At 48.5% G+C, this 27,531-nt stretch overlaps 2 protein-coding genes and 1 long non-coding RNA gene across 45 annotated transcripts; 2 read left to right on the plus strand and 1 right to left on the minus strand.

Moving 5' to 3' along the window:
- Positions 1-1,377: 1,377 nt before the first annotated feature.
- Positions 1,378-5,437, plus strand: LOC121107148. The gene is made up of 2 exons (XR_005840759.2): positions 1,378-2,535; positions 4,526-5,437. It is a non-coding gene; the product is annotated as an uncharacterized LOC121107148 (long non-coding RNA).
- Positions 5,359-15,266, minus strand: ZNF606 (zinc finger protein 606). 21 transcript variants are annotated; one of them, XM_046902075.1, is made up of 6 exons: positions 15,180-15,266; positions 8,254-8,347; positions 8,029-8,111; positions 7,727-7,846; positions 7,195-7,305; positions 5,359-7,086 (listed from the first exon to the last, which is right to left on the minus strand). In XM_046902075.1, exons 1-6 carry the CDS (start codon positions 15,238-15,240, stop codon positions 5,759-5,761), a joined length of 1,797 nt encoding a protein of 598 aa, XP_046758031.1. In that variant the 5' UTR covers positions 15,241-15,266; the 3' UTR covers positions 5,359-5,758. The 21 variants fall into 21 exon arrangements, with proteins under 21 accessions (XP_046758031.1, XP_046758030.1, XP_024997427.1 ...); XM_046902074.1 differs by having other exon boundaries at positions 8,029-8,114; XM_025141659.3 differs by lacking the exon at positions 15,180-15,266 and adding an exon at positions 11,245-11,304.
- Positions 12,205-22,376, plus strand: ZNF302 (zinc finger protein 302). 23 transcript variants are annotated; one of them, XM_046901986.1, is made up of 6 exons: positions 12,418-15,441; positions 16,282-16,452; positions 17,731-17,813; positions 18,009-18,135; positions 18,755-18,865; positions 18,972-20,899. In XM_046901986.1, the coding sequence occupies exons 2-6, from the start codon at positions 16,296-16,298 to the stop codon at positions 20,519-20,521; spliced, it is 2,028 nt and encodes a 675-aa protein (XP_046757942.1). In that variant the 5' UTR covers positions 12,418-15,441; positions 16,282-16,295; the 3' UTR covers positions 20,522-20,899. The 23 variants fall into 23 exon arrangements, with proteins under 23 accessions (NP_001025866.2, XP_046757942.1, XP_046757943.1 ...); XM_046901987.1 differs by having other exon boundaries at positions 18,975-20,899; XM_046901990.1 differs by having other exon boundaries at positions 16,342-16,452; positions 18,975-20,899.
- The last annotated feature ends 5,155 nt before the right edge of the window (positions 22,377-27,531 follow it).

The raw sequence follows: 27,531 nt of genomic DNA on the forward strand, positions 1-27,531 counted from the left end.
CTCCCCGCCACAGGCAGGGCCACCAACCTCCACATTTCATACTAGACCAGGCTGCCAAGGGTCCCATCCAACCTGGCCTTGAACACCCCCAGGGGCGGGGCATCCTCAACCCCTCGGGGCAGCCTGTTCCAGCACCTCACCATTCTCATAGTAAAGAACTTGTTGGTATTGAATGGTCCAAGGCTGTGCATCCTCACTCCAAAAGGAGTCATTCCTAACTTCACTGTATTTGCTTACTAACCACTCGGACGCATATAGGAGATTCAGTCCACAGCCAGCTCTCAAGGCTAGCTGGACTGCCACGGACCTAAAAATTGCTAAGGAGGAATACAGGAGCCGTCTGATAACTTAAAGTTATAAATGTGCGCTCCCAGTCATAACATGTGATAAAGCACTCAGAGACTACTGAGGTTGTAAGCAAGAGGAGAACAGCTGCCCAAAGCAGTGATGTTGAGGGTGCCACAGATGTCCTGCAAAAACAGCCAAGGCGAGGAGGGATACTGCCAGGCACAGTGGTTAGGTCTGCATTTTCCTCCTCGGGTACCTGAAAGACAGAGAGAAGACAAATTCTGGTCCTAAAAGAACTGGTATTAAAAAGAAGGTAAGAATCCACCAAAGGCTGCAAAAGTTCAGCGTGATATAGGTTGGTTTGTTTCGCAATAGGGATTGGCACATTGGTTTAAGAACCAATATACTAGTTTAGCAAAAGGAATCCATAAGTGATAGTTGTAAAACTTCAGTGGGTGAACGGTCTTGTTTTTTCTCAATAATTCTGCACTGGGGATATAATAGAATACTTTTACCTTCCGCCTCAATGATTTTGCCTCATGATAAGGGCTGGAGTCACAATAGAATACTTTTTGTATTGTGTCTTTTGCCTCAAAACGTGCAGGGACATTTTCCTTGCGTTCCACATGTGCTGTTTTTAGAAAGCTCCCTCTGGCCTAATAAGCAATGGAAATTATCCATCCAATGGAAATCAGCCAGGGAAAAGTGGATGGGAGTGGGTCAAAGGCTTCAGTGATGAAACAGATGGTGAAAAAAGGGCAAGTAGGTGGGCACTCAACCACCCCAGATACCACTGAGCATACCCAGAGCTCTGCCCTCCCCCACCTCCCCAGAAGATCCCTGAGGGTTCTCCGTTCCCCCACACATCTTCTTCGCCACCCCTCTGCCCCACGAGGCCCACTCAGGCTTCAGGTCCTGTGTGCAGGCCGCGTTGCCATGGCGACAGTGCGCCCTCTCACGCAGGGCGCACTTTGAACTGCCGCCACGGCGACAGCACATGCGTGACGATGACGCCATAGCAACTGCGCCTCAGAGCGCACGAGACTGCTCACTGCCTGAGCGCCGCGACCTGTGACATCATCACTCTGCACCCCGAGGAGGAGGTGTCCATGCGGAAGTCGTGCCGGGCCCCGAACTGCTCCCACGGGGCTCCGAGCGCCGCCTCAGCTTCTGCAAGTGGGTGTCCGGGGGGAAGAATGGGGCCTGAGGTGGGGCTCCGTGTTGGCCCCGTGGGGCCTCTGTGGCACTCAGTGCCTCTGTTCGGCAGTGGGAAGTTCCCTGTGCACCTCCTCTCCCAAGGGTGCCTCACTGCCCCTCCCCAGTCCCGCATTCTGTCCCCTAGGGTCCCCTCCATTCCGAGCACTAGAATGCCCTATCCCCCCCGGATCCCCCAGTCTGATCCTTAGAGTTGCCCCTCCCCCCTCCAAGTCCTCCATCCTGATCACTAAAGTTCTCTGCCCCTCCCTCTGTCCCCCCTGCGCCCCCCCTACGAGTCCTCCATTCTAACTCCTAGAGTTTGCTGTCCCCCTCCCCCCACTCTCCCATTCTGACCCCTAGGGTGTCCCCTACCATCCATGGTCCCCTGTCCCCTTCCTCCTCCACCGCCCCTCCTCCCCCCCCTCCCCCCCTATGCCTGAGATAATGAAATGGACTACTATGGAAAAAGGCATCATTATTTGAGAGAATTCCTGATGATCCAAACCAAGAGCAAAATCCTGAGAGAGTCAGGTGTACCCCAGATATGTGGCAGAAATTCACAAGAACTATGCCAGATGAGGACACCAGTCCATTAACAGCAATGTACAGCAGAGGGCAAAGACTCCTTTTGAATGCACTGATTACTAGGCTTCATGTCTTTGAACTACATTTAACCCCCTTACAAGCTTGTGTTTCAGCCATTTTGAAAGTAAGACTGGATAGAATAAACAGAAATCAAGAAGATATGATGGAGGAACTGCCTACTGTACTTCATCATGATGGACCCCATGATACCATACCCCTGTGGTGGTATCAGAGACAGCTGATGAGATGGATTATCAAAACAGCCTACTGGAGGGGCTGGTCAAATTGGCTTCCTCCCGACCTACATCATCCAGTATCTCAGCTATTAAAAGAATACATCCTCCTGCTCGAGCAAGTGACAACAGTGAGACTACGCTGCATATTGCCTTGTGGAAGTACCTGTGTGAGCATGGAGAAGATATGAAGAAGTGGCATAAAAAACCCACTCCTGCACTATGAGCACAGGTATAAGAATTAAAAGACAGATCACCCACCACGGTGAACCCCTCCAAAAAGGTGATTGCTCCAGTTGCTGCAGGACAGGATTGTTGTATTATATTGTGTTACCTTGCATTCCGATATTATAAGTAGTAAATTAGCTTCCCTCTACAGATGGTTGCCACTGTTTTGTTTTCAGGCTCATCTCCCTACCCTTTCCCCTCTTTCCCTTCCTCCTTTCCTGGGGTGTGGTTCTGTGGGTCTCCCTGCCCCATTAGTCATGGAAGCGGGCCAAAGCAGTCCATAGACGATTGACACGACCCCATGGAAGCCCTACTCACCCCTTACCCCCTTCCCACAACCCTTCCCTTCCACCCTGACCCCCCTTTCCACCCCACAGAAGTCCCCCACAGCCCCCCAGCTTTCCCCTTCTACCCTTCCCTCCACCCTCAGACCCCCCTTTATGCCCCTTAGAAGCCCCATTCACCCCATTCCCCACCACAAAACCCCTCCCTCTGCCCCAAGTTTCCCCTCGGGCTCGTTTTGGTGGGGGCCATCAACCACCTAGACATCTGTTGGAAAAGTAGCATGGCAAGCTGTAGGCAATCGAGGAGGCTCCTGAAATGTACTGAGGACAATTTCTCGAGTCAAGTAATTGATGACCCCACCATGGGGGATGCAATACTGGACCTGTCTATGGGTCTCAATGAGACGTATCCCAGAGTCCTGACGGAATTAGCTGATGCAGTCACCAAGCCATTCTCCATCACAGAATCACCATAGAATCATAGAACAGCTTAGGTTGGAAGGGACCTCAAGGATCAACAAGCTCCAACCCCACAGGCAGGGCTGCCAGCCTCCATGTCTAATACTAGACCAGGCTGTACAGGGCCCCATCCAACCTGGCCTTGAACACCTCCAGGGATGGGGCATCCACAACCCCACTGGGCAGCTTGTTCCAGCACCTCACCACCCTTGGTAAAGAACTTCCCCCTGATATCCAACCTAGATCTTCTCTCCTTCAACTTCAAACCATTTCCCCTTGTCCTGCTGTTATCTACCCACATGCAGAGTTGACTCCCCTCCTTTTTGTAGGCTCCCTTTCTGTACTGGAAGGCTGCATAATACTTTCAATGATATTTGAAAACTTGTGGCAATCAGGTGATGTCCCTGGTGGCTGGAAAAAAAGGTAACATCACACCCATTTTTAAGAAGGATAAAAAGGATGACCCCAAGAACTACCGGCCTGTCAGTCTCACCTCTGTGCTGGGAAAGATCATGGAGCAGATCCTCCTGGAAGCTATGCTAGTGCGCATGGAAGACAGGGAGGTGATACGGGAGAACCAGCATAGTTTCACCAAGGGTAAGTTCTGCTTGACCAACCTGCTGGCCTTCCATGATTGTGTCACTGTATGGATGGACAAGGGAAGAGCCACACAAGTCACCTATCTGGATTAAAGTAAGGCCTTTGACACGGTACCCCACAACATCCTTCTTTCCAAATGGGAAAGATATGGATTTGATGAGTAGACTGTTCAATGGATGAAGAATGGTTGCAGGATTGAGTACAGAGAGTGGTGGTCAATGGCTCAATGTCCAGATGGAGATGGGTGATGACTGGTGTCCCCAGGGGTTGGTGCTGGGGCCAATACTCTTCAATATCTTCACTGATGACATCAACAGTGAGGTTGATGTTTGCCAATGACACTAAGCTGTGTTAGATATAAGGAAAAAGTCTTTTATAGTGAGGAACAGGTTTCCCGGAGAGATGGTGGCTGCTCTGTCCCTGGAGACTTTCAAGGCAAGGTTGGATCAGGCCCTGGGCAACCTGATCTAGCTGTGCATGTCCCTGTTCATTGCAGGGGAGCTGGAGTAGATGACCTTTAAAGGTTCCTTCCACCTCTAAGGATTCTATGATTCTATTCTGTGATTCTACAACCCCGAACAATGGGACAGCAAAATTCTGGCTGTTCAGGGAATTACTGAATGAGATCCTCTGAGAAGCTTTCTTTCACAGGACAAAGGAGCAAAATATGCCTATAAGGATGCCTTTCTGAGAATACAAGAGCTATCCATCACATAGCATAAGAAATCAAGCAGAGGAGAAAGGAAACCTGCATGGCTGAGCAAGGACATCCTGGTCAATCTGAAATGCAAGAAGCAAAAAAACCAACAGGCTCCTGGAAGATATATTAAGACACATGCAAGACATGGAGGTGATCCCAGACAACCAGCATGGCTTTACCAAGGGCAGTTGTGCCTGATCAATCTGGTGGCCTTCTAAGGTAGGGTGATGGCACTGGTGGAGACAGGGCAACTGATGTCATCTACCTGGACTTGAACAAGGCCTTTGACATGCTCCCACATCATATTATCTCTACACTGGAAAGATATGGTTTTGAAGAGAAGAGTATTCAATGGACAAGGATTTGGTGGGAAGGCTGCAGCCAGACAGTTGCACTCTGCAATCTCTATACTGTGGAGATATGATGGATGTGTTCTATCTGGCTTTGCACTGCCTTCTACTTCCAGCACCTGCTCAGTCTTGGGATGATGCATTTAGGAAGAATAAGCTAAGCTTTACATCGGTTTATTGGAGCCAACCAACACTTGGTGTCTGACAGCTGCTCTGAGCTCCTGATCAAAGCATTCAAGAAAAGAAGTACAGCCAATGTGAAGCATGTTTATGAAGGGTGATGGGATTGTGTGTCAAACATGCCTTCCCCCGGATGAAGAAAGGGCTGGAGTTAGCACGAAAAACAAACCATCCTTTATCATTTCCCTGTCCTCCATTCACCCATTATCTTTGATTTTAAGAAAATAGGGCGAGACCGCAGTGAAAACAAAAGCTCAGGGACAACTCAACTACTTTATTCTCCCCCTCCCCGTTACCCTGCATGCGATTTTCAGTAAATCTCCAAGAGTGGCATTATTGTTCTCCTGACCCTTATATCTGCTTCATCAACGGACTCAGAAATGACTGAGAGGAACACATAGCACACAGACACACAGCACATCCCTGCACAGCTGCTTTTCCTTAAGAAACAGGTTCAAAAAGTTGCTTGCAGGAAGAGCAGAAGAGAAAACTACGCACGGTGAGAGATTTTCTTTGGATAGCAATGAAGCTTAGGCTCTGGATGAAGCTCTGCCCACACTCGGGGCACTGTGGGGCTCTGTCTTCTGGGTGAATATGCGGGTAGCTCATGAGGCAGGAAATTCTTTTGGAGGTTCTCACAAACTCCAGGCACCACTACAGTTGGTCTTCCCTGTGAATGCGCTTGTGGGAGCTGAGGTTAGAACTTCTTCTAAAGCCCTTCCCACACTCAGGGCACTTATAGGGTGTCTCTCCTGTGTGGATGTGCTGGTGGTAAATGAGGTCAGAACTTCTTTTGAAGCTCTTCTCACACTCAGGGCACTTAAATGGTCTCTCTCCTGTGTGGATGCGGTGGTGGACAATGAGATCAGAACTGCTTGTGAAGCCCTTTCCACACTCGTTGCACTTGTAGGGTCTCTCTCCTGTGTGGGTGCGCTGGTGGTAGGTGAGATGGGAATTTCTTTTGAAGGTCTTCCCACACTCAGGGCATTTGTAGGGTCTCTCTCCTGTGTGGATGTGCTGGTGGTGGACGAGTTCAGAATCGCTTTTGAAGCTCTTCCCACACTCATGGCATTTGTAGGGTCTCTCTCCTGGGTGGACGTGCTGGTGGCAGATGAGGGCAGAAATGCTCCTGAAGCTCTTCTCACACTCAGGGCACTTGTAGGGTCTCTCTCCTGTGTGGACAAGCTGGTGGCGGATAAGGTCAGAATTGCTTTTGAAACCCTTCCCACACTCAGTGCACTTGTAGGGTCTCTCTCCTGTGTGGATGCGCTGGTGGTGGACAAGTTCAGAATTGCTTTTGAAGCTCTTCCCACACTCATGGCACTTGTAGGGTCTCTCTCCTGTGTGGATGCGCTGGTGGTAGGTGAGGTCAGAATTGCTTCTGAAGCTCTTCTCACACTCCAGGCACTTGTAGGGTCTCTCTCCTGTGTGGATGCGCTGGTGGCGGTTGAGGTGGGAACTGCTTCTAAAGCTCTGTGGGCACTGAGGACAGCTGTATGGTCTCTCTCCTGTGTGGATGCGCTGGTGGCGGATGAGGCCAAAATTGTTTTTGAAGCTCTTCCCACACTGAGGACACTTAAATGGTCTCTCTCCTGTGTGCACGCGTTGGTGGTAGGTGAGGGTGGATCTCCATTTGAAGCACTTTGCACAATCAGGGCACTTGTACAGTGTCTCCTTTGAATGAATGCACTGGTGTTTAAAGCCAACAGAACACCTTTCACAGCTTTTCCCACACTCATCACATGGGTTCTGCCTTCTCTTCTGGCACACTTCCTTGCTCCTCACCTCTTCATGCTGCTTTTGAGCGGTGCTTAAGTCCAAGGGGTTCTTTGCTGTCTTTCCCAGATGGTTTCCCAGTGGCTCTCCTTGCTCCAGGCCCCCTTGCACATCCATTCTGCTTTCTCCCACTGAGACACAGCCACTGTGCCTTCTGGACACACCACTTTTCTGCACATCCTCCTTTATAGTTGTGATCCTATCTCCTGCATGGTGACAGAAGAAATCCAGGAATAGCACGCAGTACCCAAAATACCGCCAAGCCAGAGATGGCTTTGGCCAGCCCCACCCTCCTCTTTTTCCTCCCACCTCACCTGTGCTGAGCTCTCCAGTCATCTCCTTTGGGCTGCACACATCAGAGATCCAGAGGTCTTCATCTCCTTCAAGCAGGGTGATCACCACAGGATTGGGGACAGGAAGTGGAGCTTAAATGATACAAACAGTGGAGATGAGAGCATTTCCATGAGTCCGGTGGAGTTGCTGGAGAAGCAACTCAATGTGCCCCTCCCTACTGTGAAACCATAACTAGGGCCTGTAGGACACTGGCTGACACATACTGCCTTACTTTGGAGCCCTGCATACTTTCTACATCTCTGAACATAATGCAGGGACATGTTCTTTAACACCAAACTTGTGCCTGCTTGTTAGCAGTGATGAGGGCTTTCAGTACAATGCTGAGCACACTAATCCCTTCTGAAACTCAGGCTTCTCTGTGTTTCATTTGTTCGTGCTGTTGTGTTAGTCCATAAGAAAGTGCTCTGCATGTATTCTACGCCCTGCTTGCAGATGCTCATTCTGCACAGCCACAGGTGCCCACATAAGAAGGAACAGCAGCAAAGCCCTCACCCAGCGAGGCCACACAGTCTCCAGCATAACATCCCGGTAAAGCGCTCACTGTGCAGGGTCCAGCAGCACCCACTCCTCCCTGCTGAAATACACCGCCACCTCCACAAAGCTCACAGGCTCCTGCAAGCAAAGAAGTTCCTTGCTGGGAACAGCCAAGGCCCAGGAAAGCGACTCAGACAGGAGAGAAACTTCAGGCCCAGCCGCTTCTCTGTCCCAGCACACAGATGCTGGATGGGGGTACCTCACTCTCCCCCAGCATTCACATCCCATGCCCTTTCCCAGCTGCTTTCTCAAGCTCCTACCTGAGATGGATGCCCTGTGGTCATTTCCTGCTTTCCTGCAGGCTGAGATGACCACAGGTGAAAGGCAGAAGTGTAGCTGTAGCCTGCTGGGACAAGAGAAATGGCATGGGAGGTGTGAGAGAATACAGCAACCCCTATATAAACAACACCCTCCCCAGCCCACCTGCAGGGAACTGCCTGAGGGTTAAAACCAACTGGGGCTCAGACCAGCAGTACTGTTCTCACCAGGCTTCCTCCACAGCAAAGCCAGTGTGCTCCCCTCTCTGCCCTTCTTTCTTTCTCCCACCTTCCTCCTTCCGCCTGGCCTGCACACAACACCCTGCACAGGAAGACAATGAGCAGCAGTACTGGTAACACTCTGCCTAAAACAGATTAAGAAATGCAAAGCTGTCTCAGACCATGACCTGAAGGAACTGATAGCAAACCGACGGTTGCACAGATGAGAGGCACCTGCACCTACAGAGAGAAAAGCTATGGCAATGAGTCACTCCTACTACCCCAAAAGTAGTGAGCAGCCAAGCACCTACCACTCTCTCCTGCACTGCCGTGCGCTGCACAATGCAAACTGCCCTTCAGCAGGGGTGCTTCTTGAGGTTCCCCCTGCACAGACATCTTTTGGTGCTTGGCATCAAGACACCTTGCCCATACAGATCCTCGGTACTGACTGCTGGTTCGCTTTCAGCTTTGTTAACTTAGTTAAGATTATCGCTGAGGTTGATTATGCCCATCGGATCCCTTCAACATTAACCACTGTCTCTGGGACTACGAGTGGATTCAGCTGTGCTGAGGCTCCTTACATCCGTGCTTTGAGGATCTTAGAAAGCATCTCCTTCACAAGCCTCTGCATTAATGATTTTATTAGCAAGGGCATTTCGTTAGTGAGCCTCTGTGTAGATGATTTTATTTGCAAGGGCATCTTCAAGCTTCTTGTATCTCAGTTTGAGTCTCTAATGACGCACAATTTCACCAATAGCACTGTAATTTAAAGAACATCCTCTAAAAAGTTGAGGCAATCAGCAGCAGCAGTCTGACTACTTGTTGCTTAATGTAGATGCGTTTAAAGAAACTCAGTGGTGACACTATGGCTGGGAAAAGGGACTTTGATCTTCAGTCCAAGCAGTTCAGCAAGTGCAGAAATTATATGGAGGGACAGCATGTACCAGCTAGAGGATCTTACAGCTTACTGGAAGCAAGCCTGAAGGCGACTGCTTCCCTAGGAAAAGAGCTGAAGGAAAACTGTTAGAAGGCAAAGAAATAAAGCAATACTTCATCCATTCAGACATAGAGAGGGGCCTAACAAACTGGAAGCAAATGGTAAACTGTTGATGTCAGTGCACGCCTTGTATGCAAACAAAAAACAAAAAACAACCATGCATTTCTTTGTGAGCAACATCACCACAGCCCAAGGCATTTGTCCTGACACTGAGAAAAATACATTATTATGGACTGCATTCTGAAGAAGCCCTTGATACTGTACCTGTGTCTATTTGAAAAGGGACATGCTTCTACCAAAACCCCATGTGGTTTTACATGTGCAGATAGCGTTACTGAAGATACTGCCATCTGAAATGCAGGAAGAAAACTCTCTAACTCCAACGTGGGGTTAGAAAGCAGCATTCCTTTATTCCTCACCATGCACACCAGGTGACTTGACAAGCAAGCGAACCCTCTCAGAGTTCAGGTTCTACATTTGAACAGTTAAGACATACATATGCAGCACACTGGCATACAGATTCATTCTTTCTCAAGGTCTCATAGATATGTGCTAATGCCCCTTTGCGCATGCTCAGTGTTATCCAGGGTGGTCGAGTGCCCACCTACTTCTTCCCCTTTTTTCTCCATCACCTCCATCACTGAAGCCTTTGACCCACTGCCATCCACTTTTCTCCAGTGTGGAAGATTTCCGTGGCTTATTAAGCCTTAGGGAGACACTTTTTAAAACAGTGTATGTGGAGCCCAAGGAAAATGTCCTTGCACGTTTTGAGGCCAAAGATAAACGTATTCTATTATGTCCCCAGTGCAAAATTATGGAGAAAAAACAAGACTGTTCACCTACTAAAGCTGAAATGGAAAGTTTCAGAACTATCACTTACGGATTCCTTTTGCTAAACTACTATACTGGTTCATAAACTATTACACTAATCCCTACGGGTAAGCAAACCAAGCTATTTCAATCACTCCATTTATTTTTGTGGATTACGACGTGTATATCCTATCCTCATCACCCTTGGCCTTTCGTATTTACACATCCACTTCCAAGAGTTAAACGTGCAACAAACAAGGATACATACACATACACTATCCCCACAAATAACGTCTTTAACCAATCCAATTTGGGAAGCCAGGAGTCATTCTGCTTTCAACTTACATCATCCTGGCTCACTTTATGCAGCATTTCAGTTTGGTGCCATACCTGATATATGTCTGTTTCTATACACTCAACAACTACCATTTACTATTTACTACTAAAGCCATTCTATGTTGCAGTACCACCCTGGCTAAGCTTTAGACTTCTTCTTTAAGGGCAATAATAGCATCTCATGTTTCATTTTTGAGGTGTTTCATGACTGCTGAGATGTTTTCTACAGCCTTTTCCAAGTCTGCAACTCCTGAAGAGGGAATTAATCTCCTGACAAAGGAGTGAAATCTACTAGGTCTTTCTAGTGGTGGATGGAGCAGCTCCCTCTTGACTTTTGAAGGTACTCGGGCCTGTATTATCCTCATTAACTGACCTGTTCTTGTCACCTTTGGCATTACTACTCCTAGGGTACAGGTTCCAGTCTATATTAGGGGTAATATCTTCCAAGCTCGTTCTCCACATAGCCTCCCACATCCTCCATTTCAGTCCCATTTCCAGCCCCGGACGTTTCCAGTGCTAGCAATGGGATATCGGCTTTCCTACATCCCTGCACATAAGGACATTCTCGCTCCCAGTGCATCCCTCCCCACCTCCGAAGTAACACACGGCTTTACAACAGCACTCTGCAATGTCTCTCCCCCGGCTCTTTCTTCCTCTGACCGCTCTGTGAGCCGCGGGGGAGGGCGGCTGGGCGGGGGAGCGGCGCGGCGTTTTCTTCTCCTAGCCCTCATCTATCTTGGCTCGGTGCAAACTGCAGCCGAGCACAGCAATCGAAATGCACTCTACTCTAAATACACTTTATGCCAGACAAAGCAAAGAAAACGAGAGAGAGAAGTTCCAAAACCCGAAAGCCTTACTCGGATGCTGAACGCGAGACGGTCGGGGATCGCACACGCTGCCGACACGAGCGGAAAGGGAAAAAACAGGGGCGTCCCGTGATTTGCGAGCAGTTGTAGCTTTCCTTCGGAACGGAAACGCAGAGTCCTCTGGGGGATGGAGTTGTTCTTCTCTTCCGAGACAGCACCACAACTACCGACAGTCCACGGAACTGCAGCGTTAACGCTTTAACTCCCAGTGCTCTGAGATCAGGAGCTCAGGTGGGTCTAGGGTTTGAACATATAGGGGTTAAATAAGCTAGGTTTAGAAACGAGGGAAGGTGAACGACATGTCAACATTTAATGATCAGCTGTGCAAACACAAAGAAAGTAACAATACAAAATGAATGGCTTTGACCGGTTTGAATATACCGTAAGACGGTCAGACCAACTAAGACGTTGAGTCTTCGCGAGGAAGGCTTCTGACTTCATCCCCACGACCACCAGAGGGAGACCCCCTACTAATTCCAAGAATTCTGCTGAATATTCTACATGAAATGTTTCAGAAATATCACTTATGGATTCCTTTTGCTAAGCTAAAACACTGCTTCTTGAACTAATTTACTAATCCCTATTGCTAAGCAAACCAATCAATATGAATTAACAACGCAGAACTGACATGTGGAATCAAACTCTAATACTGGTTAGGTTATAAAGTAGGTATGGTCTATTTGGTCAGCCAGGTGCAAGGAAATCACTCCACCAAACTTGCACACCAGCAAGCAAAAACACTACAGATATGTAAGCCAAGTCTATACATGTTCAGCAGAATCTGTAGTGTTTTTGCTTGCTGGTTTTTGCCCCTGGAATGCATCTTCTTGGAATACATCTACATATTCATTATCCTTCCAGAAATTCATTTACATACTGCCCCTCCCCTAGCGCATGCGTTGTCCGTAGTAGGGGGAAGTAGTAGTAGTAGTAGTTTCTAAACCTAGCTTATTTAACCCCTATATGTTCAAACCCTAGACCCACCTGAGCTCCTGATCTCAGAGCACTGGGAGTTAAAGCGTTAACGCTGCAGTTCCGTGGACTGTCGGTAGTTGTGGTGCTGTCTCGGAAGAGAAGAACAACTCCATCCCCCAGAGGACTCTGCGTTTCCGTTCCGAAGGAAAGCTACAACTGCTCGCAAATCACGGGACGCCCCTGTTTTTTCCCTTTCCGCTCGTGTCGGCAGCGTGTGCGATCCCCGACCGTCTCGCGTTCAGCATCCGAGTAAGGCTTTCGGGTTTTGGAACTTCTCTCTCTCGTTTTCTTTGCTTTGTCTGGCATAAAGTGTATTTAGAGTAGAGTGCATTTCGATTGCTGTGCTCGGCTGCAGTTTGCACCGAGCCAAGATAGATGAGGGCTAGGAGAAGAAAACGCCGCGCCGCTCCCCCGCCCAGCCGCCCTCCCCCGCGGCTCACAGAGCGGTCAGAGGAAGAAAGAGCCGGGGGAGAGACATTGCAGAGTGCTGTTGTAAAGCCGTGTGTTACTTCGGAGGTGGGGAGGGATGCACTGGGAGCGAGAATGTCCTTATGTGCAGGGATGTAGGAAAGCCGATATCCCATTGCTAGCACTGGAAACGTCCGGGGCTGGAAATGGGACTGAAATGGAGGATGTGGGAGGCTATGTGGAGAACGAGCTTGGAAGATATTACCCCTAATATAGACTGGAACCTGTACCCTAGGAGTAGTAATGCCAAAGGTGACAAGAACAGGTCAGTTAATGAGGATAATACAGGCCCGAGTACCTTCAAAAGTCAAGAGGGAGCTGCTCCATCCACCACTAGAAAGACCTAGTAGATTTCACTCCTTTGTCAGGAGATTAATTCCCTCTTCAGGAGTTGCAGACTTGGAAAAGGCTGTAGAAAACATCTCAGCAGTCATGAAACACCTCAAAAATGAAACATGAGATGCTATTATTGCCCTTAAAGAAGAAGTCTAAAGCTTAGCCAGGGTGGTACTGCAACATAGAATGGCTTTAGTAGTAAATAGTAAATGGTAGTTGTTGAGTGTATAGAAACAGACATATATCAGGTATGGCACCAAACTGAAATGCTGCATAAAGTGAGCCAGGATGATGTAAGTTGAAAGCAGAATGACTCCTGGCTTCCCAAATTGGATTGGTTAAAGACGTTATTTGTGGGGATAGTGTATGTGTATGTATCCTTGTTTGTTGCACGTTTAACTCTTGGAAGTGGATGTGTAAATACGAAAGGCCAAGGGTGATGAGGATAGGATATACACGTCGTAATCCACAAAAATAAATGGAGTGATTGAAATAGCTTGGTTTGCTTACCCGTAGGGATTAGTGTAATAGTTTATGAACCAGTATAGTAGTTTAGCAAAAGGAATCCGTAAGTGATAGTTCTGAAACTTTCCATTTCAGCTTTAGTAGGTGAACAGTCTTGTTTTTTCTCCATAATTTTGCACTGGGGACATAATAGAATACGTTTATCTTTGGCCTCAAAACGTGCAAGGACATTTTCCTTGGGCTCCACATACACTGTTTTAAAAAGTGTCTCCCTAAGGCTTAATAAGCCACGGAAATCTTCCACACTGGAGAAAAGTGGATGGCAGTGGGTCAAAGGCTTCAGTGATGGAGGTGATGGAGAAAAAAGGGGAAGAAGTAGGTGGGCACTCGACCACCCTGGATAACACTGAGCATGCGCAAAGGGGCATTAGCACATATCTATGAGACCTTGAGAAAGAATGAATCTGTATGCCAGTGTGCTGCATATGTATGTCTTAACTGTTCAAATGTAGAACCTGAACTCTGAGAGGGTTCGCTTGCTTGTCAAGTCACCTGGTGTGCATGGTGAGGAATAAAGGAATGCTGCTTTCTAACCCCACGTTGGAGTTAGAGAGTTTTCTTCCTGCATTTCAGATGGCAGTATCTTCAGTAACGCTATCTGCACATGTAAAACCACATGGGGTTTTGGTAGAAGCATGTCCCTTTTCAAATAGACACAGGTACAGTATCAAGGGCTTCTTCAGAATGCAGTCCATAATAATGTATTTTTCTCAGTGTCAGGACAAATGCCTTGGGCTGTGGTGATGTTGCTCACAAAGAAATGCATGGTTGTTTTTTGTTTTTTGTTTGCATACAAGGCGTGCACTGACATCAACAGTTTACCATTTGCTTCCAGTTTGTTAGGCCCCTCTCTATGTCTGAATGGATGAAGTATTGCTTTATTTCTTTGCCTTCTAACAGTTTTCCTTCAGCTCTTTTCCTAGGGAAGCAGTCGCCTTCAGGCTTGCTTCCAGTAAGCTGTAAGATCCTCTAGCTGGTACATGCTGTCCCTCCATATAATTTCTGCACTTGCTGAACTGCTTGGACTGAAGATCAAAGTCCCTTTTCCCAGCCATAGTGTCACCACTGAGTTTCTTTAAACGCATCTACATTAAGCAACAAGTAGTCAGACTGCTGCTGCTGATTGCCTCAACTTTTTAGAGGATGTTCTTTAAATTACAGTGCTATTGGTGAAATTGTGCGTCATTAGAGACTCAAACTGAGATACAAGAAGCTTGAAGATGCCCTTGCAAATAAAATCATCTACACAGAGGCTCACTAACGAAATGCCCTTGCTAATAAAATCATTAATGCAGAGGCTTGTGAAGGAGATGCTTTCTAAGATCCTCAAAGCACGGATGTAAGGAGCCTCAGCACAGCTGAATCCACTCGTAGTCCCAGAGACAGTGGTTAATGTTGAAGGGATCCGATGGGCATAATCAACCTCAGCGATAATCTTAACTAAGTTAACAAAGCTGAAAGCGAACCAGCAGTCAGTACCGAGGATCTGTATGGGCAAGGTGTCTTGATGCCAAGCACCAAAAGATGTCTGTGCAGGGGTGTAGAACAAATGAAGGCAATGACAGAGAGTTTATTTGAGAAATAGGCACACGAGGAAAAGATATCAAAATGAATTGACTCACCCCTCCCAGTAACAGCGCGCAGAGAGAGACAAGCTGAGGAATGTGTTCCTCCCCCGTTCATACCGTCATGCCGCCGGAGAGAAGGGCGGGGGCAAAGAGAGGGACCCGCGCAGACTCAGACTGCACAGGAAGTATTGCAGAGCCAGAAGGGGTGGCTCCAGACCACCACCACCCCCCCCCCCCCCGGTTCCAGGCACCACAGAAGCACCTCTACTCAAGGGCAGTTTGCATTGTGCAGCGCACGGCAGTGCAGGAGAGAGTGGTAGGTGCTTGGCTGCTCACTACTTTTGGGGTAGGAGGAGTTACTCATTGCCATAGCTTTTCTACGCTATGCTAGCTCACTATTTCTGGGGTAAGAGGAGTGACTCATTGGCATAGCTATTCTATGCTAGGTGCAGGCTTAATTGCCTCTCAGCTGTGCAACCATCGGTTTGCTATCAGTTCCTTCAGGTCATGGTCTGAGACAGATTTGCATTTGTTAATCTGTTTTAGGCAGAGTGTTACCAGTACTGCTGAAGGGCACTATCAGGTCCCCGCAGTATAGAAAGAAGGGCTTCATAGCAAGAAAAGAGAAAGCAGCTTCACAAAGTAGACATAAGGGGCAAATAGAGATAGTTTATGTAGAGAATATTAGAAAACAAGGGATTCCAAGCACTTTCACAGGCGCTAGGTCCGGAATAACAAGGAGAATGAAGGCCATAAAGATAAGGACCGGAGAACAGCTCAAAAACATTTGGCAGGGAGGTGATGAGATGTCTGAAGTGCAAGCTGAAAGCGGTTCGGGGGATGCCCCCCCTTCGGGGTCAGAAGTTTGCAGCAAGGAAGACTACGAGCCTTCGCGAGGAAGACTACGAGCCTTCATCATCACGACCTACCACGCATGTGCAAGGGGGGGAGGGACTGTACGCTAATGGGCTCTCAGGAATGTAGTGAATATGTATCCGAATTCCTGTCGACTATTGATTATGTATTAGTTTGACTTATATCTATAGCACGATTTCTTCAGACGGTGTGCAAGTTAGGTGGAACGATCCCCCTTGCACCAGGGTGTACGCGCGTCTCCAATAAACACATACCTGCTCTATATCCTTACTGGCTATAGGGTCTGATTTCCGCATGTCAGTTTGGCACCTCAGATTGGACCCACTCTGTTCGGCTGCAGGACCTGCTGAGAGAGGGGACGCCTTTGGCGTGCCCCAAGATTTCTTGGAAGGACTCCCTTCCTCACCCGATCACTGCAGGGACAGACAAGGACTATCCATGGGTGAACCAGGTATGTGTATGGAAAAGGGGGAACCCATAAGGCATGAGGAGACGTCCTATGCAGGGTATGAAGGAGTGTGCCTGCTCCTCCCCCGAGATACGTGAGCTCATGGGTTAGGTTGCTGGCTGGGGTAGAAAGACTCCTTGGGGAGTTCCTACAAAGGGGACCTGTAAGTCGTACGCGAGGAAAGAGCAACAGCTCTCCCTTAGGTGATTCGTAACAGCGGGGATTTTGTCAAATGATAACGTGGATTCTGCTGGAGATAGTAGTGGGAGTTATAGGTCGTATTATTGTTATCATCTGTAGGAAATCAGCGGGAGAAATGCGACGACCATAGTAGATGATCAGCAAATCTCGTTTATTGTTTCAGCTGCGTGTACATTTATAGTGTGGATAAAAGGCTCATACATATTGCTAAAGTGGAGCTCAGGATTGGCTCACTAGTCAGTGTCAACTACGCCTATCTTTGTGCTCTGTGGTTATCTCTCAGCAAACACTCTCTTACAGACTTCTCAAAACACTGTTGCCGGCTTTCTCCATCGGCATCCTGTTTTGTTCCTTGTTCTCATACCTGACCTTGCGCGTAACAAGGTTGCTTAACCAGCTGCACAGTGTCTGCATGGCTTTTCTCAGTCAGCCAGTCATCAATAAATCTCTCCACAATCATCATCTGCTGAGTGTTCGGTACCATGTATCTAATCATTTCAAGTCAAGCTGACTTTCAGAAAAATCTTAAAGTTTGCAGCTGATCGACTAATGTACTAGTGTTATTATGATTCCAACTAAAGGACATCATCAGCACTGTGAATGGGTTCTCGGGAATGTAGTGAATATGTATCCAAATTCCTGTCAACTATTGATTATGTATTAGTTTGACTTATATCTATAGCATGATTTCTTCAGACGGTGTGCAAGTTAGGTGGAACGATCCCCCTTGCCCCAGGGTATACGCGTGTCACCAATAAACACATACCTGCTCTATATTCTTACTGGCTATAGGGTCTGATTTCCGCACGTCACTGCTACTCATTGTCTTCCTATGCAAGTTCTTGTGTGCAGGCCAGGCGGGAGGAGGAAGGTGGGAGAAAGAAAGAAGGGCAGAGAGGGGAGCACACTGGCGCACTGGCTTTGCTGTGGAGGAAGCCTGGTGAGAGCAGTACTGCTGATCTAAGCCCCAGCTGGTTTTAACCCTCAGGCAGTTCCCTGCAGGTGGGCTGAGGAGGGTGTTGTTTGTATAGGGGTTGCTGTATTCTCTCACACCTCTCATGCCATTTCTTGTCCCAGCAGGCTACAGCTACACTTCTGCCTTTCACCTGTGGTCATCGCGGCCTGCAGGAAAGCAGGAAATGGCCAAAGGGCATCCATTTCAGGTAGGAGCTTGAGAAAGCAGCTGGGAGAGGTCAAGGTGCCCCCATCCAGGGTGCCCACTCAAGGGGAGAGTGAGGTGCCCCCATCCAGCATCTGTGTGCTGGGACAGAGATGCGGCTGGGCCTGGAGTTTCTCTCCTGTCTGAGCTGCTTTCCTGGGCCTTGGCTGTTCCCAGCAAGGAACTTCTTTGCTTGCAGGAGCCCGTGAGCTTTGCAGAGGTGGCGGTGTATTTCAGCAGGGAGGAGTGGGCGCTGCTGGACCCTGCGCAGCGAGCGCTGTACCGGGACGTTATGCTGGAGACGTACCACTGTGTGGCCTCGCTGGGTGAGGGCTTTGCTGCTGTTCCTTCTTATGTGGGCACCTCTGGCTGTGCAGAATATGCCTTTTCAAGTAGGGTGTGGACTAAATGCAGTGCAAGTATTTATAGATTAACACAACAGCATGAACAAATGAATCACAGAGAAACATGAGTTTCAGAATGTTTGAGTGCACTCAGTACTGTGCTGAAAGCCACGGAGTCACTGCTGGCAAGCAGGCATCATCCTGGAGGGGAGTACCAGAGCCCTGCAAGCAGCCCTTGTGCTGCTGCACTGCATGGTGCCACCAGCTCCAGCACCCAGATGACTCCTAGGTAACTCCTTTAGCATGAAGTGCTTTACTATTCCCTTCCCACAAACCTTTTTGAAGCCTTGGGCTTTGGGCAGTTTGGAAAAAGAATGAACTAAACGTCCTGAAGGGAAAGTTAAAGAACATGTCTCTGCATTACTTTCAGAGATGTGGGATGGGCACTGGGCTCCAAAGGAAGGCAGTATGTGTTGGCCAGTGTCCTTCAGGCCCTAACTATGGTTTCACAGTGGGGAGGGACACACAATAGAGTTGCTGGAGAAGCAGCTCTACCAGAGTCATGGAAATGCTCTCATCTCCACTCTTTCTATCAATTAAGTTCCACTTCCCGTCCACAAACCCCTGGTGATCACCTTGCTTGAAGGAGGGAAAGAACCCTGGATCCCAGATGTGTGCAGCCCAGAGAAGATGGTGGAAGAGCTTGGCCCAGGTGAGGTTGGGGGGAAAAAGAGAAGGTTGGGGCTGGCCAAAGCTATTTCTGTCTGGGCAGTATTTTGGCTACTGTATGCTATTCCTGGCTTTCTTCTGTCATCCAGCAGCAGATGTGACGACAGCTATGAAGGAGGATGTGCAGAAAAGTAAAGTGTCTGAAAGGCAGAGCAGCTGTGTCTCAGAGGGAGAAAGCAGAAGGGATGTGCAAGGGGCCCTGGAACAAGGAGAGCACTTCAAGAAGCCACTGGGAAACCATACGGGAAGGACAGCAAGGAACCCCTTGGACTTAAGCACAGCTCAAAAGCAGCATGAAGAGGTGAGGAGCAAGGAAGTGTGCCAGAAGAGAAGGCAGAACCCATGTGATGAGTGTGGGAAAAGCTGTGAAAGCAGTTCTGATCTCATTGTCCACCAGCACATCCAAACAGGGGAGAGACCCTACAAGTGCTCTGAGTGTGAGAAGAGTTTCAAAAGGAGTTCTCACCTCTCCTACCACCAACGCATCCACACAGGAGAGAGACCCTACAAGTGCCCTGAGTGTGGGAAGGGCTTCACAGGTAGTTCTGACCTCAGTCGCCACCAGCTCATTCACACAGCGGAGAGGCCATTTAAGTGCCATGAGTGTGGGAAGACCTTCAAAAGCAGATCTGACCTCAGCCGCCACCAGCGCATCCACACAGGGGAGACACCATACAGCTGTCCTCAGTGCCTACAGAGCTTTAGAAGCAGTTATGACCTCACCCATCACCAGTGCATCCACAAAGGAGAGAGACCCTACAAGTGTCCTGAGTGTGGGAAGAGTTTCACAAGCAATTCTGTCCTTGTCCGCCACCAGCGCATCCACACAGGAGAGAGAGCATTTAAGTGTCCTGAGTGTGGGAAGAGCTTCAAAAGGTGTTCTGGCCTCACCTACCACCAGCGCATCCACACAGGAGAGAGACCTTTTAAGTGCTCTGAGTGTGGGAAGGGATTCACAAGCAGTTCTGGCCTCACTTACCACCAGGGCACCCACACAGGAGAGAAACCATACAGTTGTCCTCAGTGCCCGAAGAGCTTTACAAGCAGTTCTGGCCTCAGCTACCACCAGCGCTTCCACAGAGGAGAGAGACCATTTAAGTGCTCTGAGTGTGGGAAGGGATTAACAAGCAGTTCTGGCCTCACCTACCACCAGCGCATCCATAGAGGTGAGAGACCATTTAAGTGTCCTGAGTGTGGGAAGAGCTTCAGAAGCAGTTCTGACCTCACCCATCACCAAAGGATCCACAAAGGAGAGAGACCATTTAAGTGCCCTGAGTGTGGGAAGGGCTTCACAAGCAATTCTGTCCTTGTCCACCACCAGCGCATCCACACAGGAGAGACACCATTCAAGTGTCCCAAGTGTGGGAAGAGCTTCACACGCAGTTCTGCCCTCAGGTGCCACCAGCGAATCCACAGAGGAGAGAGACCATTTAAGTGCTCTGATTGTGGGAAGGGATTCACAAGCAGTTCTGACCTCATCTACCATCAGTGCTTCCACATAGGAGAGAAAACCTACAGGTGCCCTGAATGTGGCAAGGGATTTAGAAGCAGTTCTCATCTCAGTGTTCTCCAGCTCATTCTCACGCAAGAGAGACCCTTTATGTGCTCTGAATGTGAAAGAACTTCAAAAGCTGTTTAAACTCAGCTCCCACAAGCACATTCACAGAAGAGACCAACCATAGCAATGCCCTGAGTTTGTGAGAACCTCCAAAGCAGTTCCTGCCTCGTGACCTACCCACGCATCCAGCCAGGAGGCAGAGCCTGCAGTGCCCGGAGTGTGCAACGAGCTTCAGGCAGAGCCCCAGCCTGGTCACCACCTGTGGCTTTGCACAGTGATGACCCTTCTATGGCCCTTGAGCAGAGGAAGTGCTCTGGGGGTAAATTAAATCCTGTTCTCCCTTCTTTCTTTGCCTGGGGATAACGTACATTGTCTCTGTCATGGTTTTATAATTTTGTTATCAGTATTCCACATCATAACATCATGTAAAGCATGGGTAATTAAAGAGTTAATACTCCAGTTCTGTGAACTGACAACTGTCCAGATACCTGGTTCTCCAAAGAGAAGAAGAACTACATATCCTAGGGGACTTCACGGTCGGAGTGGAAGATAAACCACGGGAGGAAGTCACAGGATCTTGCTCTTTCTCTTCCTCTCTGCCTGGCAGTGTATAATTGTCACTATTCTTTTTTGGGGGGGCACAGCTTCCATCTCCCTTCCTCTTCCCCTTTTCCCTTCTCATTTTGGGGCCAGGGGGCGTACGGGCCTGCTGCCCTCTGTCATAGGCACAGATTGATCTAGATAACTCCGTGACACTCTCTTTCAGCTGGAGATGGTGTTGAGTGGATGTGCAAAGGAGAGTCCAGAGAGGGATGTAGCACAGCCACTGGAAACCCTCTGTGCAGTGGCATATTTCTGCCATGCCTGTGTGCATGAAGATGCCTGGGGAAGTCACCTGGCTTTCAGAGAATCCTGTTTCCAGGTGACGCCCCAAAGGAAACCTCACCTGGACTGAGAAGTGAACGGGGAGGAAGAAAACATGTCTGCAGGGAGTGTGGAAAGAGCTTCAGCTTATGCTCAGCTCTTAGTAGGCCCCAGTGAACAGACACAGGGGAGAGCCCCTGTGAGTGCCTTGACTGCAGGAAGAGGTGTGTCCAGAGCTGGGAGCTCATCGCACACCAGTGGGTCCTTGTGTGAGACCCTACAAAGGTGCAGCCTGTAAGGAGAGCTTCAGCCGTGGCCTGGACTTGGTGAGGTACCAGAATGCCTACACTGGGGAGGCACCCTGCACGTGCCTGCACAAATGAGTCCACGTGGCTAGAAACCTCAGAAGTGCCTTGAGTGTGAGAAGGGCTTTGTGCAGAGCACAGGGCTCCTCACTCGCAGGAGATGGCACTAGTAGAAGATGTGCTACAAATGTCCCAAGTGCAGGAAGAGCTTCAAGCACAGCTCCAAGCTGATGGAGTACCTGAGGATCCACTCAGGGCAGAGACCTTGGAAATGCCTGCATTGTGGGCAGAGCTTCATCCAGAGCCCAAACTTCATTGCTATGCAAACAAAATCTCTCACTGTGCCCAGTTTTCTCTTCTGCTCTTCCTGCAAGCAGCTTTTTGAAGCCATTTCCTAAGGAAAAGCATCTGTGCAGGCATGTGCTGTGTGTCTGTGTGCCTCTCAGTCATTTCTGAGTCCGCTGATGAAGCAGGTACAAGGGTCAGGAGAAAAATAATGCCGCTCTTGGAGATTAACTTAGATTCACCTGCAGGCAGAAGAGAAAAGCCTCTCTAAAAGCTTTTGCTGAGCAACCAGCCCATCTCTTTGGCCTTTTATTAGATATCAGAGAAGACACATAGAAGAGACCAGCCTTTGCAATTGAGCTTGGCTTGCTCTGCCAAGCTCATAGGGTCCCTTGAGTGGCACGTGGCTTTTCTGTGGTGTGTAAAAGAGAAAGGGAAGGGGGAGAATAAAGTAGGGGAGTTGTCCCAGAGCTTCTCTTTTCTTTGGGATCTGGCCCTATTTTCTTGAAATAACAGGCAATGCAGGCTGCAAGGGTGGAAGGAGAGTTTCTTTTTGGTGCTGATACCAGCCCTCTGCTTGCTTCTGCTGGAAGGCATGTTTGACATATAGCACCAAGATCTTTCAAAACCATGGTACACTGTCAATGGTTTACGGGCTGGTTAAGCCCAGTTCCATGAGTGATGGGGCAGAGGACCCACACCCCAGGAAAGGGGGGAGGGGAAAAGGGGAAAGGATAGGGAGATGGGCCTAAAAACAAAACAGCAGCAGTTGTCTGAGGAGGAAAATTAATTTACTGAATATGTTGAAATGCAAGATAACACTGTATAGACAATATGTAATGCAGTATACAATCCCCAAATGCACCCTTCTGAGGTAATTGATACCAAGTATACGTGGAGCCCCTAGGCTAGTCACAATAGGATGCTTTTGCCAGTCTGTACCAGTGAGGCTTATTTCAGCCTCCAACACAGTCAGTTCTTGAGAACCCCCAGTCACCCCAGAAATAGAAATTGATTTTTTTCCCGTTCTGACTTGAGGGCATTGGAGTGCACTGTACACCAGTGTCCACCAGTGCCTGATATTTCTGTGGTTCTGATGTGCCAGTCATTCAAATCCACACAGTGCAATACACTCTATTTCCCTTCCCCCCTGGGCTGGGGGCATGGCCCCTCTATATATTTCCTTTATTGTTCTGTGAGTTTTGATCAGGGTCCTTATGGCTTCTGCTACGTCCCACAGCAAGTGGAACGATGACCTTTTTGAAGGAGTTCACCTTGTTGGCTGATCTGTCTTGTCATTCTTTTACCCATGCACGTAGTGCAGGAGTGGATTTTTTTATGCCACTTCTTCATATCTGCTCTGTTCTCACGGAGGTAATTCTGCAAGGCAGTATGTGACATAGTCCTACAGTTGTCACTTGCTCAAGCAGGAGGACCTCTGCTTTTAATAGCTGAGGTATTGGGTGATAGAGGTTGGGAGGAAATCAATTTGATCAGCCCCTCCAATAGGCTGTTTTAATAATCCTGATCCCCATCAGGTGTCTCTGATACTACCCCAGGTTCATTGGGTTCATCTGTTTCATCATGATGAGGCACAGTAGACTGTTCCTCCATCATATCTTCTTGATTACTCTCCGTTCTGCCAAGTTTTTCAGTTACTTTTGCAATGGCTGAAACATAAGCTCATAGAGGGGTTAAATGTAGCTCAGAGTCATGAAGTCTATTAATCAGCTCATTTAAACAGGGTCTTCTTTGCCCTCTGCCATACATTGCTGCTAATGTACCGGCATACTTTTCTGGTGCCATCCTTGTGAATTTACATCACATATTTGGTGTACACCTGACTCTCTCAAGATCATGCTCTTGGTTTGGATCGTCAGGAATGAAAGTGGGGTCATGTAACATGTCCACCAGGGTGCATTCTCTCAAATAACAGATGCCTGTTTCCATAGCAGTCCATTTCTTTATCTCGGGCATCAAATCATCTTTGAAGGGGTAATTTTCCTTCACGGCTAACAGCATCTGCTTCCAGAGGGTAAATGTCGGTGGATTGAAGTCTGTTTCATTTGGTTTGGAGACTGTCAAGCTTGGATTGGAAGGTGTCTCACTCAGACCAGAGGGTGTCCCGTTCAGATTGGAGATTCTTTCTCTCTGCTCAGAGATCTTCTCTTTCGGTTTGCAGTTTTTCCTTCTCAGCTCAGAGAGACTCTTGCCACATTCAGAGATTCCCTTTCATGACTAGGAGACTCTCATTCTCGCCTAGGAGATTGTCCCTCTTGGTTTGGACTGTCTCCTGGAAACTCTTGGTTTGGAGACTCTCTCGCTCAATTTCAGAAACTCTCTTCCTCTCTGGGATAGTACTGAGTAAGGCCCAATAAGCATAAGCCAGGCCCCCAGTAATCTGTGCCTCCTCAGATCTGCCTGAGCTGCAACATGCCTGTCTCAGATATCTACTTAGGCTCTCAGGATCTTGCAGATGTTCAGGAGTAAAGTCCCATTACACCAGGGATGCCCATCTCTCTAAAGTCTCTCCCAAGTCCCTCCACACTCCTTGCCACTCGGTAGTTCTCTGGCTCTGGGGAAGGCTTCCTCAAAATATTATAAAGATACTGAGTGAAATGAAAAGGAGTACATTCAAGGAGACTGACACCATGGTCAGATGAGCATTCCAAAACCACATAAAGGATTCAAGGGAGAGACTGGGAGACTGTTTAAAACCCACAAGTTCTGTAGAATTACAACTCCCTCTGAAGTTGTATGCCACACTACATGCAGATACCAGGTAGGTATTTCCATGAGTGTTTTCAATTGATCATATATACTGATAGCTCCATAGAGGTGGACAGCTCCATAGAGGTTGCCATAGTGGCAAACTTAATTAAGGCCCATTATGTTCTGAGCATTAAAAGAGAAAAAATGATGGAATATATTCCTTAGAAGAGCAGTTTTACAAGAGAAAGCTTTTTTTTTTTTTTGCTTTTTCTTCTCTCTTTTTTCTTTTTTCTATTTTCTTTTTCTTTTCTTTCTTTTTTTTTTTTCTTTCTTTTTTCTCCTTACTGAAGCAAGCTTGCAGCACCTAGAAAGCTTACAAATATCCCAGAATATTGGCAGTCCACCTGGACTTTCAGGGTTGAAGTTTCAGTGAGCAACCTGCAATACTGGTAAGATTTTCTAACGAAGCTCTCTGAGGCCAGAGAGAGATTCCTTCTAAAAGCCAAAAAGTGGCCTATGCCTGCATCCTCCAACAAGAATGTCAACAGGTTGCAGGCTGGTTTGGCCCGGTTCTGTGACTAATGGGGCGGGGGGTATGCATCCCATACCCACAGGAGCTGAGATCCCCCCTGCTTCAGCTGAGATGGGCACAGAGGAGTTTCCTTCATGGGAGCCCCTGCACAGAGCCCCTGGTCTGCATTGAGGGGTGTCAGCTGCTCCCACACAGATGCCTGGTGGTGCCAACACCACAGACACAAGGCGCACCTGATATGAGCCATGGCAATTCTGCACTGGTCAGCAGTTGTGTGAAATTTCTGTCTTGCTTTCACCATCTGCTCTGCCCTGCTATTCCTTACCCTTTTGCTTGGTCAGAGGCACCAGAACTCAGGGTGAGCAATGTGCACCCAGAGCTTAGCAGCTGGCACCATGGAGCTCCAGCTGAGGGGGACTGTGACACACTTGGCAAGGAGGCTCTGAAGAGAATCCTCTGAAGATTTACAAGGACAGGGAACAGGTCTGTAGCTCTGTGCAGAAGCTGTGTCATCTGGATTCCCACATTCTCATTTGGTAGAAAAATTCCATCTGCCCATGAGATTATGTGGTTCGTTGGCCCTGTGTGAAGCTGGGCTTCAGGGGTCACCCTTCTGTTGCATCTACATTTCTAGCAAGAGTAAAAGTTACATCAGAGTTTCCCATCTGGCCTTGAAGGTAAGGACTGTTGTGTCACACAATAGGTGGGATCAGACAGGGGAGCAAGGTGCTGTGAACTGAATTGGTTTGGACTGAAATGCAAGCACAGATCCTGAGCTGGCAGGGCAGCCCTGGCTGCAGTGAGATAGCAGTTATCTCACATGACTGTGAATTCAGGCCTCTCTGGCAGAGTAGTGGTCATAAACAGAGAAGTTAGAGAGAGATTAGATATGGAGAAGAACTTGTTTCCAAGGAGAGTGGTAAGGAACTGGAGCAGGTGGCCCACAGAAGCAGTGAATGCCCCCTCCATGGAAATGTTCAGGGCCGCTTTGGATGGGGCTTTGGGCAAAGTGCTGCAGTGAAGGTACCCGTGCCAATGGCAGAGGGGTTAGAAATGGGTTATCTTTAATGTACCTTCCAGCCCAAACCAATGTCTGGTTGTATGTTTCCAACCTCTTCATCTCACAGAAGAGCTCCAGAGCTCTAAGAAGTTCCTTAGAGCACTTTTGTCTCCTGGTCTTTCTGGCTTGTCTCTCAAGTGAACTTGTACATGCTCATATTGCAAACGTTGATGGTCTGATCTGTGACTTCATCTGCAAGGGGATGGTTCAGCAATGGGCCAGAGAGGAACCAGCAAGAAAGGGGAGTGAAGGTACCTGAGTGAAAACCCTGCTGCTTTCTATCATGATATTGAATAGAGAAGTGACAGGCCTTGCCTCACTGCAGTGCTGGCATTCAGTCACTGCTCCAGAAACTGCCACGGATGCCCTGGGCGGTGCCTGTCCCACACCCAGTCTGAATGGTGTGGGACTGGGCCACATTTCCCAAAGCCCCATCCAGCCTGACCTTGAATGCTTCCAGGGAGGGACATTCACAGCCTCACTGGTCAACCTGGTCTAGTGTCTCACCACTCTCACAGTAAAGAACTTCTTCCTAATATCTTGTCTTCCAGTTTAAAACCATTCCCCCTCATCCTGTCGCTACATGTCCTTCTAAAATGTCCCTCCCCAGCTGTCCTTCAGGCCCCTTTTCAGGTTCTGGAAGGCTGCTGTAAGGTTCCCCCAGGGCCTTCACTTCTCCAGGCTGAAGAACCCAACCTCTCTCAGCCTGTCCTCATATTGGAGGTTCTCCAGACCTCTGATCATCTACGTGGCCCTCCTCTGGACCCACTCCAACAGCTCCATGTCCTTCCTGTGTTGGGGCCCCAGAAATGGACACAGCATTCCAGGTGGGGTTTCACAAGAGCAGAACAGAGAAGCAGAATAACCTCCCTCTGCCTGCTGGTCACACTTCTCTTGATGCAACCTAGGACACGGTTGGCCTTCTGGGCTGCAAGCACACACTGCCTGCTCATATGAAGTCTTTCAACAACTAACACTTCCAAATGCTTCTCCTCAGGGCTGCTCTCAAGCCATGCTCCCCAAACCTACATCAGTGTTTGGGATAGACCCGACCCAGGTACAGGACCTTGCACTTGGCCTTGTTGAACTTCATGAGTTTTGCATGGGCCCACCTCTCAAGCTTGCCCAGATCCCTCTGGATAGCATCCCATCACTCTAGTGTGTCAACTGCATCACTCAGCTTGGTGTCTTCTGCAAACTTGCTGAGGATGCACTTGACCCCACTGTCCATGTCACCTACAAAGATGATGTTAAATAACACTGGTCCCAGCACCCATCCCCGAGGAACACTACCATCACCAGTCTCTACTTGGACATTGAGCTGCTGGCCACA

Source organism: Gallus gallus, chromosome 18 (assembly GCF_016699485.2).
Source record: "Gallus gallus isolate bGalGal1 chromosome 18, bGalGal1.mat.broiler.GRCg7b, whole genome shotgun sequence".
Classification (NCBI taxonomy): Eukaryota; Metazoa; Chordata; class Aves; order Galliformes; family Phasianidae; genus Gallus; species Gallus gallus.

Excerpts from the sequence above, each read along its gene's own strand:
- ZNF302 (XM_046901986.1), top strand. The coding sequence starts at position 16,296 with ATGTCAGTTTGGCACCTCAGATTGGACCCACTCTGTTCGGCTGCAGGA. Across the intron at positions 17,814-18,008 it reads CCAAAGGGCATCCATTTCAG|GAGCCCGTGAGCTTTGCAGA; the intron begins GTAGGAGCTTGA and ends CTTTGCTTGCAG. Across the intron at positions 18,136-18,754 it reads CCACTGTGTGGCCTCGCTGG|TTCCACTTCCCGTCCACAAA; the intron begins GTGAGGGCTTTG and ends CTATCAATTAAG.
- ZNF606 (XM_046902074.1), bottom strand. The coding sequence starts at position 15,240 with ATGAACGGGGGAGGAACACATTCCTCAGCTTGTCTCTCTCTGCGCGCT. Across the intron at positions 8,115-8,253 it reads TTTGCTGTGGAGGAAGCCTG|CAGGCTACAGCTACACTTCT; the intron begins GTGAGAACAGTA and ends CTCTTGTCCCAG. Across the intron at positions 7,306-7,726 it reads AGACTGTGTGGCCTCGCTGG|CTCCACTTCCTGTCCCCAAT; the intron begins GTGAGGGCTTTG and ends GTATCATTTAAG.